This window comes from Protobothrops mucrosquamatus, unplaced genomic scaffold (genome assembly GCF_001527695.2).
Source record: "Protobothrops mucrosquamatus isolate PMUCROS unplaced genomic scaffold, P.Mucros_1.0 scaffold3532, whole genome shotgun sequence".
NCBI lineage: Eukaryota > Metazoa > Chordata > Lepidosauria > Squamata > Viperidae > Protobothrops > Protobothrops mucrosquamatus.
The window spans coordinates 7956-21047 of record NW_015389501.1 but is presented as its reverse complement, the minus strand read 5'-3'; the positions used below and the strand labels follow the sequence as shown (position 1 = coordinate 21047).

Genomic DNA, 13092 nt, shown 5'->3' with positions numbered 1-13092 from the left:
CCCCCCTCCCTCCCCCCCCCACTTCCCAGAGCCAATCACAGGGTTAACAATACAATAACCATACTCTATCTAACATTAATCAACTATTAGATTAACAGATCTGTAACATCCTTTAACTCTCTTTTAAACAAATATACTAATATAAAACACAATAATTATAACATCATATTAATAATTATAAGTAAAAATAAGTGACCTATTACAGCTCTTAAAAGAAATTTAGAAACCTGAGAAGTAATATAGGAGGAGCCATCCTCTAAACAATATAAGACCAAATTACTAATATTAGAACCAGAGGGATCAATTCCAAGGAGAGAGAGTAATTTAATTCTGCCTGTGTTATACATAGGGCAGTATGATAAGACATGCTCCACAGTTTCAACTTCAGCCCTATCACAGGGGCATAGTCGCTCACTAAATAGGAGCCTCTTGAATCGCCCGTCGAGTAGTGCTGAGGGCAAGACATTGAAACGGGCCAGGGAAAAGACTCTTCTATACTTGGGGATGGTTAGAGTATAGAAATATGAAGCCGTCCTCAATCCATAATTATTAGAATGGCTGAAGATCAAAGGGGAGCAGGTTTTGTTGGCTCTGGCTCTTAAATATTGCAAAATGTATTCATAATTAATACTGTCCCCTAATTCCTGGTCATCACTCCCTACAGAGAGGGACTCTGGGCGGTGTCCAGGACAGTATCAAGGTATAAAATGGCGATATGAGAATTCAAAAGTTAAAATGTTAAAAGGTGGTAAAATTATAAGAAAATCCCACATCTAACCTTGGCGATCTGTGGCCCTCCAAGCTTTGGGGACCCTTGCACTGACTTTCCATGGTCCTGTTGATGGGGTGGGGGGCTGATGGGAATCCATGTTCCTACATCCCTGCTATCGGTTTTCTTGTATTTTGGTAGTTAAGAAATGGTTTTATTGCTTAGAAGATGTCTGATTTCTCACTGACTCTATCTTGCTTTCTTTATGCTTCCCACTCATCAGGATTTGGTGGGCTTGAAGCAGCAAATTCCGCTGCCACTGGGTTTAATTTTGGGGGTTTTGGATTAACTGCTAATCCTGCCGTGAATTTTAATATTGGGAATTTTGGTGTCTCTACTACTTCGGCGCCACCGTTTAATTTTGGTAACAGCCTGGCCAGCGCAGGTAGAGAATGTTCATGTGATGCTCGTAATTATTTTGTTTTTGGAGGGTTCCAAGAATTCAGTTTACACTTCACAGTTTTTGAAAGTTCATGGACAAGTTGCGTTAAAATCCCTAAGAAGTCCTTCAAGCCAAAATTTGACAAAAATATTTCTTGGCTTTTATTATTCATTTTAAAAATAATTTACGTGGGATTTCTACCTGAAATGCTTTATTTGTAAAATAAAACTGCCGAGTTGCCTTTATTGGTGAGGTAGGCAGCATATAAATTTAATACATAAATTGTATAGACTACACTAATCTGTTATGACTCTGGGTGGCTTACAAAATATATTGGAAAAATAGTCTGCTTCGCAATGAGATGGGCAGCAAGCTTAATACATAATAAGTAAAAATAATAATTAAACACATTTATCAAAAGACCAGCATAGTAACAGTCAAAAGCAGAACATTGTTCAGGGGTCCATCATCCACCTTAGCACAAGGTCTGACATTACAGGCAGATCCATTAAATAGTTCCAGAAATTTGCCTGATTTCTTCATTGTTTTATCAGTGATAATAACTACAAGATTCAGCAGTGCTTAGAGATACAGGAATTATAATGAATATATGTTCTCATTTCTAACAGTAGCTGCATAAAAGAAAGCAGAAATCAAGTTAAATCTGCAGCCAAGAAATTAAGAATGATTAACTGAGAGCTAATGTAAAATTGGCACAGAGCTTTAAGTTGATTTTTTAATGTATTTCCATTCAGATAATAGATGCATAGCAAAAAAGCACACAATCTTGCCAATGAAAGAGAGAGGGACACATACATACATAAACACGTGTAAATGTGTGCGTGTACGTATAAGATATATACTGTTCTGGCAAATATATTCTCAGTTATACTTCATAGTGTATGTTTTTGAGTCTGTCTATACAAACATGCTAATTGTTTTGAATCCATTTGGCTCAAGATTGAGACACATTCCCCCCATATGAAATTAGCCCAATTACCTTTAATACAATAGATATACACAACTGTAATTCCATGGCATAAGGGCTAAATAATTTCAAAATTTAAAGGTATTCCTTTCCTGGTTTTTTGTTTGTTTGTTTTTTGAATTCTTGGACTCTGCTACATTTATATATTCCATTTCTTATGTCTCTTCATTGAATTTCAATTATCATGAATCTACCATCCGTTTGTCAAGGTTCTGTGGAAAAACACAATTATATACGATCAGCACCAAGAATAACAAAAAATCTCCCGCTGGCTTTGATTAAAAACATTCAATAATAAAGACTTTTTGTTTTAAAAAAATCTATTTTTGCTGACTTTAATAGTAATTATCTCTGTACTTACCTCCACTCTTTTGTATATTTCTTTTGTAGTAAATGTTCTAGCTGCTCGTATATGATATATTCATTCCATGGTTCCCATCATTTCTGTACTATCTATGCAGACATTTCAACATTTAGTGTATTGTAGATTCATATTCACTGTTAAAGCAATCACCACCTTAAGTAATAATCCTAATAATACTGTTTTATGATACATTGGAATTGTTTCCTCAGTAGGCATTTCCTGTGGAGCTGCTATTGCAAGGAAAAAATGCAGAAGGGGTACAGAACTACGATATGATCACTACAATTCATATAGAAACTCTGCTGCTTGTTTACGTAGGCTCACAGAACTTGTAAAGATGGCCCAACAGTTGTTGCTATCCAAGTAGCAATAACAAACCACTTCTGATTCTTCCCATATTAGGAGAAGCCATTTAATAAATTCTGTTGTCCCTGTGCTTGAGGGAGTTCCAGAATTATTAATCCACCCCACTTTCTTATATATTGTGCGGTTTCATTAACATGTTCTCTCTCCTAGCCAACTGTGGCTGATCTGGAAAAGAAGCTTAACAGGATTTAGTTAGTATTTAGATGAAGGATGGCCTGGAAAACTGTGGGCTAGTTTGAGAGTTTGGGGGGGGGGGAATGTCCTGCAAGAGAGCTATAATTAATCCCTCTGGTGTTCTTGTCAAGATAATACATGCACATGTTCATAAAGTTTCTAGGAATTGATTTTCTTTCTTCCTTCCTTCCTTCCTTCCTTCCTTCTTTCCTTCCTTCCTCTTTCTTTTTTCTTTCTTTCTTTCTTTTTTTCTTTCTTTCTTTGTTCCCTTCCCTCTTTCCTTCCTTCCTTCCCCCCTTCTTTCTTTCTTTCTTTCTTTCTTTCTTTCTTTCTTTCTTTCTTTCTTTCTTTCTTTCTTTCTTTTTTTCTTTCTTTGTTCCCTTCCCTCTTTCCTTCCTTCCTTCCTTCCCTCTTTCGTTCTTTCTTTCGTTCTTTCTTTCTTTCTTCCCTCTTTCCTTCCTTCCTTTCCTCCCTCTTTCTTTCCTTCTTTCTTTCTTCCCTTCCCTCTTTCCTCCCTTCCCTTTCTTTCGTTCTTTCTTCCCTCTTTTCTTCCTTCCTTCCTTCCTCTTTCTTTTTTCTTTCTTTCTTTCTTTTTTTCTTTCTTTCTTTGTTCCCTTCCCTCTTTCCTTCCTTCCTTCCCTCTTTCTTTCTTTCTTTCTTTCTTTCTTTCTTTCTTTTTTTCTTTCTTTGTTCCCTTCCCTCTTTCCTTCCTTCCTTCCTTCCCTCTTTCTTTCTTTCCTTCCTTCCTTTCCTCCCTCTTTCTTTCTTTCTTTCTTTCTTCCCTTCCCTCTTTCCTCCCTTCCCTTTCGTTCTTTCTTCCCTCTTTCCTTCTTTCTTTCTTTCTTTCTTTCTTTCCTTCCCTCCCTCTTTCTTTCCTTCCTTCCTTCCTTCCTTCCTTCCTTCCTTCCTTCCTTCTCTTTTTTTCCCCTTCTCATTCCCACTCATTCACTATCAGTGACTCTGGGCACCTTACAAAAAGCCAATATACAACTTAACAAACATTAAAAACAATACCATCCCACACCCCTGGCAGCAACAGATAACCTGCTCGGTGGGCTCCATCCTGCTCTGGGCTCCCTAGGCCCATTGGCAAAACCAGAGGCTTGAGAAAGAGTGTCCAAGTGGGGGGGCAATCTAACCTCCACAAAGATTATGTGCCAAACGGAGGGAATCACCACGGAGAAGGCCCTTCTTCTTTGGGGTCTCGCTAGGCTGTACCTCCTTAGAAAAGGGGACCCACAACATTTCACGCGTCTCCGGTCTAGTGGGTCACGTCTATATGACCAGGAAAAGACCGCCCTTCAAATAATTATAATTAAATTATTAAAAAAATTAATTGTTTTAATTGCATGGCGGGCTGGGGAATTCTGAGTAAAGTCCAGACACCTTCAAGCGGTCACACTGGCGTAAAGTAAATGTCTCACCTCCTTATTTGAGTTATGAGCAAAGACTAGATTTTCTTTTTAAAAAAGGGAGGGGGGGGGTTTACAGGTGTATGTATATTTTCTCCAACCATAAACTAACACTGGCTATTTTCTGCTGTCATTGGATCTTGCGTGAGTATCAGGCCACACCAGCCATGTTCATTTGTCACCGTCTCTCTCGAATGCCAACCAGCATGCTTGTCATTGAACAATTCGCTGCCTTTGAAGAAGTGACCCTCCTTTTAACTTTGGTATTTGGTTTCCCAGGAGCCTTTGGGGGCTTTGGAACCACCACCACCACCGCACCGGGGTCTACATTTAGTTTCTCAACGCCTGTCAACACAGGTCAGTGCCCGGAAGTGACCAATGCAGAGGTGACTTTCTGATTGGCCCTTTGCGAGTCGTCGCCTTCTCGGCTGATGTTCTTTCTCCTTCCTCCAGGGCTGTTTGGCGCTACCCAGAACAAAACTTTTGGTTTTGGTACCAGCTTTGGAACAGCGCCCAGTACAGGAACTGGGCTTGGCACCGGCTTGGGATTTGGTGGCTTCAACCCTCAGCAGCAGCAACAAAGTAAGTACAGGGAGTCCTCGACTTAACGGCCACAGCGGAACCCCAGATTTCCGTTGCTAAACAAGATGATTGTTAAGTAAACTTTGCCCCATTTTTGTGGACTTTCTTGCCACCGTTGTTAAGTGAATCACTGCAGTTGTTCAGGTAGTAACACGGTTGTGAAGTGAATCTGGTTTCCCCCCCATTGACTTTGCTTATCAGAAGGTGGCCAAAGGTGATCACATGACCCCCTGGACACGGCGACCGTCCTAAGTATGAGTCAGTTGCCAAGTGTCCGAATTTTGATCACCTGACCGTGAGGATGCTGCCATGGTCATAAGTGTGAAAAACAGTCATAAAATACATTTTCAGCACTGTTGTGACCTCAAACGGTCACTAAGTGAATTGTTATAAGTTGAGGACTACCTACATAGAGAGGTTAAACATTTCCAAAGAGAGTATCTAAACTCTCTGTGTTAAGCTGGAGAAATTTCCCTCTTCAAAAGGAAAAGATTTCTTCTTTTGACTGACTGCAGATAAGAGGGGCAAAACTACTAATCAAGGAGAGAAGCAACCAAGAACTAAGGAGAAACTTCCTGACAGTGAGAACAATTAACCAGTGGAACAACCTGCCTCCAGAAGCGGTGAATGCTCCAACACTGGAAGTTTTTAAGAAGAGACTGGACAGACATTTGTCTGAAATGGTATAGGGTTTCCTGCCTGAGCAGGGGGTTGGACTAGATGACCTCAAAGGTCCCTTCCCCCCTTATAATCTAATAACCACCCTGTGGGCAAAGAGACAGTATCCACAATCCATATTCCAATCAGAAGTCATCACAGCTATTTTTAAACAGGACTTTTCAAAAAAGATGCTAAAAGCGTTTTTGATGAAAGCGTGGAATAACATAGAGCTGTCATCATTGAAGTATTAATACCACTTCGCAATGCCTTGGTAAGGCCACACTTGGAATACTGCATCCAGTTTTGGTCACCACGATGTAAAAAAGATGCTGAGACTCTAGAAAGAGTGCAGAGAAGAGCAACAAAGATGATCAGGGGACTGGAGGCTAAAACATATAAAGAACGGTTGCTAGAATTGGGTATGTCTAGTTTAACGAAGAGAAGGACGAGGGGGGACAGGATAGCAGCGTTCCAATATCTCAGGGGCTGCCACAAGGAAGAGGGAGTCAAGCTATTCTCCAAAGCACCTGAAGGCAGGACAAGAAGCAACAGATGGAAACTAATCAAGGAGAGAAGCAACCTAGAACTCAGGAGAAACTTCCTGACAATTAGAACAATTAACCAGTGGAACAACCTGCCTCCAGAAGCTGTGAATGCTCCAATACTGGAAGTTTTTAAGAAGAGACTGGACAGCCATTTGTCTGAAATGGTGTAGGATTTCCTGCCTGAGCAGGGGGTTGGACTAGATGACCTCCAAGGTCCCTTCCAACTTTATTATTATTGTTATTGGTGTTGTTATTATTGTTATTATCAAAGAACACAAACCTGGCCTTCTCCAAGAACATTCTGGGAAATGTCCCAACTCCTCTGGACTATCCCAGAGGAGACAAAGCTGAACTACATTGTCGGAGGCATCCCAGTGTTAGTTCCAAATTGTTCTCAATTTGTTTTTCTGAATCTAGCTTCTTCCAATCTGGTTTACGGTCCTGGGATGTTTTAAGGCAGCCTCGCGTTCAATCTAACAACTGGTAATAACCTAAAACAAAAGTTTCCAATACGGGTAGTCCTTGACTTACAACAATTCATTTAGCGACCATTACAGTGGCAGTGAAAAAAGGGACTTAGGGCCAGTTCTTGTACTTACGACCGTTGCAGCATCCCCATGGTCACGTGATCAGAATTTGGGCGCTTGGCAACTGGAACATCTTTATGACGTTTGCAGTATCCCAGGGACATGTGATCTTCTGACAAGCAAAGCGAATGGGGGAGGCTAAATTTGCTTAATGACTCTGTGATTCACTCCACAACTCTGGAACTGTGGCAAAGAAGGTCATAAAATCAGGTTCAACTCACTCAATGACCATCTTGCTTAGCAACAGAAATTCTGCTCCTAATTGTGGCCCGAAATATTTAATAATCGGAAGTGATCTAGCTGTATTTCATGTATAAGGCAGACCTAGTACTCTCAATCTCCTGCTTTTTAGCCTGGTGTCTAAACCACTAGCGGTAGACCTAAACTGGCTCTCTAATTCTGTAAATCAGTGTTTTTCAACCTTGGGAACTTTAAGGCAGGGGGTCTTCAAACTTGGCCCTTTTATGACTCGTGGACTTCCAACTCCCAGTATGTAAAGTATCTTTTTCCATCTTAAAAATCAAGTGCAGCTTTTTTTTAATCTTTACCCTTTGACCTTCATGGTTGAATGCCAAGTGTCTGGCCCTTGCTCAGAACCTTCACTGAGATTGAAGGTCCAAAAAAACCAACCAGTGAATTTCAGCCAAGGAAAACCACGTGTTTTCTATGCCCGTACAGTCAATGGAAAGGGCCAACGGATCAACTGAAGACGCCCCCCTCTAACCGGAATGCTCTCGTTTAAGCCATGTTCTATCAGCTTTATGTCTTCCAGGTCATCTTTTATAATGCTGATCAGGTGACTTAGTCCTTCCTGCTGCTGCTTCAAAGGCAAAAAAAAAAAAAAAGAAAGAAAGAAAAATTGTGTGAGATTCGTTCCTTTGAGTGTTTACTTAGGTTATTTTTATCCCGCCTTTATTATTTTTATAAATAGCTCAGTAGTTACAGAAAGTTACAGCCCAGTATTTTTTTTAAAACAATGATAATCTAGATCAGGGGCCTTCAAACCTGGCCCTTTGATGACTTGTGGACTTCAACTCCCAGAATTCCTCAGCCAGGCACATGTGCCTGGCTGAGGAATTCTGGGAGTTGAAGTCCACAAGTCATCAAAGGGCCAAGTTTGAAGGCCCCTGCTTTAAGTCATGTGGCATTCCCAGCCACGGGAATTCTGGCAGTTGAAGTCCACAAGTCACCCAAGGGCCAAGTTTGAAGACCCCTGCTTTAAGGCATGTGGCATTCCCAGCCACAGGAATTCTGGGAGTTGAAGTCCACATGCCTTTCGAGTTCCCCAGGTTGAGAAATGGCGCTGTAGATTATAAAATACTTTTGAGGGGGGGGGGGAAAGAAGCATTGGAGGGGGTGTTGAACCTCAGAGGATATTACCTTGGTAGATTTGATCTGCCTCTAAATCAGGGGTCTTCTCATCCATCCTTAGCACTCGGTGGTCTCTTCAGCCAACCGGCTCAAGCCCCTGCACAGTCCAATCACCTGATCCACACAGCCAGCGCCCTTTCCGCCCCCACCCTCTTGGGAGATGAGCGAGATGCCATTTTGGCCAAGTGGAACCAGCTGCAGGCATTTTGGGGCACAGGCAAAGGGTACTTCAACAACAACATTGCCCCGGTGGAATTTACGCAGGAGAATCCATTCTGCAGATTTAAGGTAGGCGGTCGTCCTCTCGTCCTTGTGTCTGGATTGCAGGGGTCTTCAAACTGGGCCCTTTGATGACTTGTGGACTTCAACTCCCAGAATTCCTCAGCCAGGCACGCGTGCCTGGCTGAGGAATTCTGGGAGTTGAAGTCCACAAGTCATCAAAGGGGCCAAGTTTGAAGACCCCTGGTTTAGTTGGTTGGCTGTTGGGTGAACTGTTCCCTCTGCTGGGAATTATCTCTAATCTTCTCTGGGTCAGCCCAGTGTTAAATTTTAAGGCTTCCTGAGTCCTGTGCTTGATACAGAAAAAGGAACAACTGAAAAAGACAGTTGTCTCTTCACAGGCTGTGGGCTACAGCTGCATGCCCAACCACAAGGACGAAGATGGCTTGGTGGCGCTAGTCTTCAATAAAAAAGAAACCGAGATCCGTGGTCAGCAGCAGCAACTTGTGGAAGCGTTGCACAAAATCCTGGGTTCAAATCAGACGCTGACGGTCAACGTAGAAGGAGTGAAGACCATGCCCGACGAACAGTAAGATTGGGCAGTCTTATTTAAAACCAGAAAGAGCCGTGGTGGCGCAGTGGTTAGAATGCAATGCTCTGTGGGGTGGTGTTTTTTTTGCCCCAAACTGGAAGTAAACACTAGTTTCTGGCATAAGTTGGGGTCACATGATTGTGGGTTGCTGAAAAATGGCTGTAAATGCGGGCCAGTTGCCAAGCACCCAAAATGCAGTCACGTGTCCCTGGAGAGGCAGTCCTCAGAACTTCAAATCTGGGTCATGTGTCCCTTTTTCGGGGTCCATCCTAACTTTGAACATGACCCTTTTTCAGGGTCCATCCTAACTTTGAACAGTTGCTAAGCGACCAGTTGTAAGTCGAGTACTGCCTGTACATCAAATCTGAATCCTTTCACTGATTTTTAGAACAGAAATCGTGATCTATGTGGTTGAGCGGTCGCCCAACGGCACTTCCAGGCGCGTTCCAGCCACCACCCTCTATGCGCACTTTGAACAAATCAACATCAAAACCCAGTTGCAGCAGCTTGGCGTGACCCTCACCATGGCCAGGACGGAGCTCTCCCCAGCACAGGTGAAGCAGTTGCTGCAGCATCCTCCTGCAGGTAACCCAGGCTTGGGATGGATAACCAAGCCTTCCTGTCGTACGAGCGAGTGGTTGAATGGATATTTTTAAGGAGCGAACGTTTGAGCGATTCTTGGAGCAAATGCCTTATAAAAGGAGAAAAATAGCTTCAGTACTTTTGATTCTGATTTTACCTGCAATTTGGAAAGATTGCAAAAAGGTTTCTCACTAAATGGAAACTTAGCAAGGAGAGAAGCAACCTAGAACTAAGGAGAAACTTCCTGACAGTTAGAACAATTAACCAGTGGAACAACCTGCCTCCAGAAGTGGTGAATGCTCCAACCCTGGAAGTCTTTAAGAAGAGACTGGACAGCCATTTGTCTGAAATGGTATAGGGTTTCCTGCCTGAGCAGGGGGTTGGACTCGATGACCTCCAAGGTCCCTTCCAACTTTATTATTATTATTATTATTATTATTATTATTATTATTATTATATCTCTGTGAGGTAATTTGGATAATATTCTGCAGTTTTAAAAGATACCACCTTAGGACAGGAAGGAAAGAATGTTTGTTGAGTCAGTCAGCACTAAGCATGAAACCTCTCAGATGCTTCTACTTAAGAAAAAAAAATCCCTGTGTTTGCATTACCTTTAAGCAAGAGAAATTCTATCATTCAATTGTCTTTGACTCATTAAAGAGAACTTCCATCCATCCATCCTTCCGTGATTTATATGGCTTCCCAAGTGATTCTAGGCAGCATACAAAGACTAAAACCACACATACACACACACACACACCCTCATAACATATAATCCCTGGTATTCAAGGATTTGGGGTTCGTTGCATGAATGAGTTCCAGAAATGAGATTATGTTATTTATTTGCTTACTGATCAAATTTCTATAGCTGCCCATCTCACCTGAGGCAAATATATAAATTGGCTTATACACTCATCATTTCCCTGCACTAGAAGAGAGAAGCTGTTCGTAGGGCTGAGGGTCTGATTTAATTCTGGAAACCAGTTTACATGCGAACGTAAAAGGAAAAGGTCTTAGATCTTAATTGGCACGGTCTGTTTATTATTTCAGCTAGACTAGGGGTAGGCAACCTTGGCTCTTTTATGACTCGTGGACTTCAACTCCCAGAATTCCTGAGCCAGCCATGCTGAGGGGAAAGGGAGAGTTTCCAAGCTGAGCCATGCTGGCTCAGGAATTCTGGGAGTTGAAGTCCACGAGTCATAAAAAAGCCAAGGTTGCCTACCCTTGGCCTAGAAGCTTCACTTTATTACTTGGCTCTTTTATGACTCGTGGACTTCAACTCCCAGAATTCCTGAGCCAACATGGCTCAGCTTGGAAACTCTCCCTTTCCCCTCAGCATGGCTGGCTCAGGAATTCTGGGAGTTGAAGTCCACGAGTCATAAAAGAGCCAAGGTTGCCTACCCCTGAGCTAGAATTTCAAGCATTTCCCCTAAACTTTAGAGGCCTACGGATTAAAACATAACGGATAGTTCTTGTTACAAAGAAAGGGATCCCTTTGTCAGACCTTTTTTCTGATCCTTTGTGGTAGTAATAAAGATGGAGAAGAAATCATTTCTGTTCTTCTCCCTTTACAGGTGTTGATCCGATCATTTGGGAACAGGCCAAAGTGGACAATCCGGATCCTGAAAAGTAAGTGGGGTCTGCAAGACGACGCATAAAAAGTGCACCTTTACGAAGGGAATAACAGTGTTTTTCCAGAGGAGGGATGGAGAAATCGAAACACAGGTGGTCCTCGGCTTACGGCCACAATTGAGCCCAAAATTATCTGTTGCTAAGCGAGACGGTTGTCAGGTAAATTTCGTCCCATCTTATGACCTTTCTTGCTGCTGCTGTTAAGTCAATCACTGCAGGTGTTAAGTTAGTAACCCAGTTGTTTAGTGAATCTGCCTTCCCTGTGGACTTTGCTTGCAAAAGGGGATCACAAGATCCCAGGACACCGCAGCCGTCATAAATATAAGTCGGTTGATCGTGTAACCATGGGGATGCTGCAATGGTTGTAAATGTGAAAAATGCTCAGAAGTCACTTCTTTAGTGCCGTTGTGACTTTGAACGGTCACTAATTGAACTGTTATAAGTCGAGGACGACCTGCAGTTGGTTCAGAAGACCCCCCAAAAATGATTCTTGCTGCAAAGTGGCTGCTTTGAATATTTGTTGTTTGAGAGGCTTTTTTTCTCTCCTATATTCAATTAGTTTCCTTTTCATCAACGCAGTTTTGTTCTCCATTTCTTTTTCTTTCTCTTCCTAAAGCAGCTAGCCCTTCTTAGTCACTCCCCCTTTGTCTTCTTTTTGTTAACGAGAAATAGCAATTTTTGTAAAGTTGACAACAACAAAGGCTCCTAGTGATCTCCAGAGGAGATCTTGGGGTTTTTTCCCCATTATAATGTACAAAAGAGTTATTCTTTTACCCTGCAGATTTACAGCACTCGTTCTGTTTCCCCCATGGCACCGACAGCATTTCATTTAAATTGATGTTTCTTAACCTCGACAACATTTAAGATGTGTGGAGTCCAACTCCCAGAATTCCCCAGCCAGTATGACTGACGGGAATTCTGGGAATTGGAGTATACATGTCTCAAAGTCGCTGAGGTTGAGAAATAACCGGCTTAAATTATTGGTTCAATCTACTATCTGCAAGGTAATAATTGCTCCAAGATCAGACCACCTTTTGAATTGTGTTTTTATTTTTTGCATTTGTATCATCTTGTTTTAGGAAAAAAAATAGTTGTATTAATAATCTCCTTCATTTTTAACTGCTCTCTGCATATCACACTGGGCTCTTTTAAGAACAAGGGATAAAATCTGATGATGGCAACGGTAATGTTTGCTGAATCCATGCTCTTAACTACTTCTGCAGGCTGATTCCAGTCCCAATGGTTGGCTTCAAGGAACTCTTGCGGAGATTGAAAGTTCAAGACCAAATGACAAAGCAACACCAAAGCCGATTGGACGTAAGGATCCACTTTTTGAGCCCGCCCTTCTCTTCTGAAATACTTAAAAGCTTGACCAGGGTTGGTGGAGATGATGGAGCCCTGGAGGCGGCTGCTAGATTGACAGCAGACCCCACCTCCCCCCTCTCGCTCTCTGCTCCCCGCTTGTCCATCTTTTTTACTAGTGATATTGATGTATTTTCTTTGCTTTCTTTTTCTTTCTTGATTTAATTCTGTTATTTTATTTTCTACTCCCTTTTAGTTCTTCTTTTATTTAGCCCCTTGGTGAGATAGGCAACAAATAAATTTAATAATAATAATGGTCCAGTTAAAAAACTGTTAATCATCTGTGGACAGAATAAATTCCCAAAACAATATCGCAAATATTTGGTTTTCAGTAGTTTTGTCTAGTTTTGATATTTGCTGGCTGTACAAGGATTGCCTTGTGTAAGCTAATATTTTTACTGTCTTGAACATAGGAAGAATCACATTTTTGGAATTGGAGACGTTTCCTGTTGCTGTTCTTTTGTCTGACCATTAAATCTCTAATGCTTGTGGTTTTTAAAGATTG

General features: G+C 41.8%; 1 protein-coding gene across 1 annotated transcript in view; it reads left to right on the top strand.

Annotated features, from left to right (window-relative positions):
- NUP54 (nucleoporin 54) overlaps window positions 1–13092 on the top strand; it is a 20942-nt gene that overhangs the window by 840 nt on the left and 7010 nt on the right. Inside the window, exons 2-8 of the mRNA XM_015827154.1 lie at window positions 4735–4812; window positions 4909–5037; window positions 8262–8488; window positions 8821–9008; window positions 9400–9596; window positions 11168–11222; window positions 12449–12542. Coding sequence (XP_015682640.1) covers window positions 4735–4812; window positions 4909–5037; window positions 8262–8488; window positions 8821–9008; window positions 9400–9596; window positions 11168–11222; window positions 12449–12542 — 968 coding nt within the window. The remainder of the gene's footprint in view (window positions 1–4734; window positions 4813–4908; window positions 5038–8261; window positions 8489–8820; window positions 9009–9399; window positions 9597–11167; window positions 11223–12448; window positions 12543–13092) is intronic.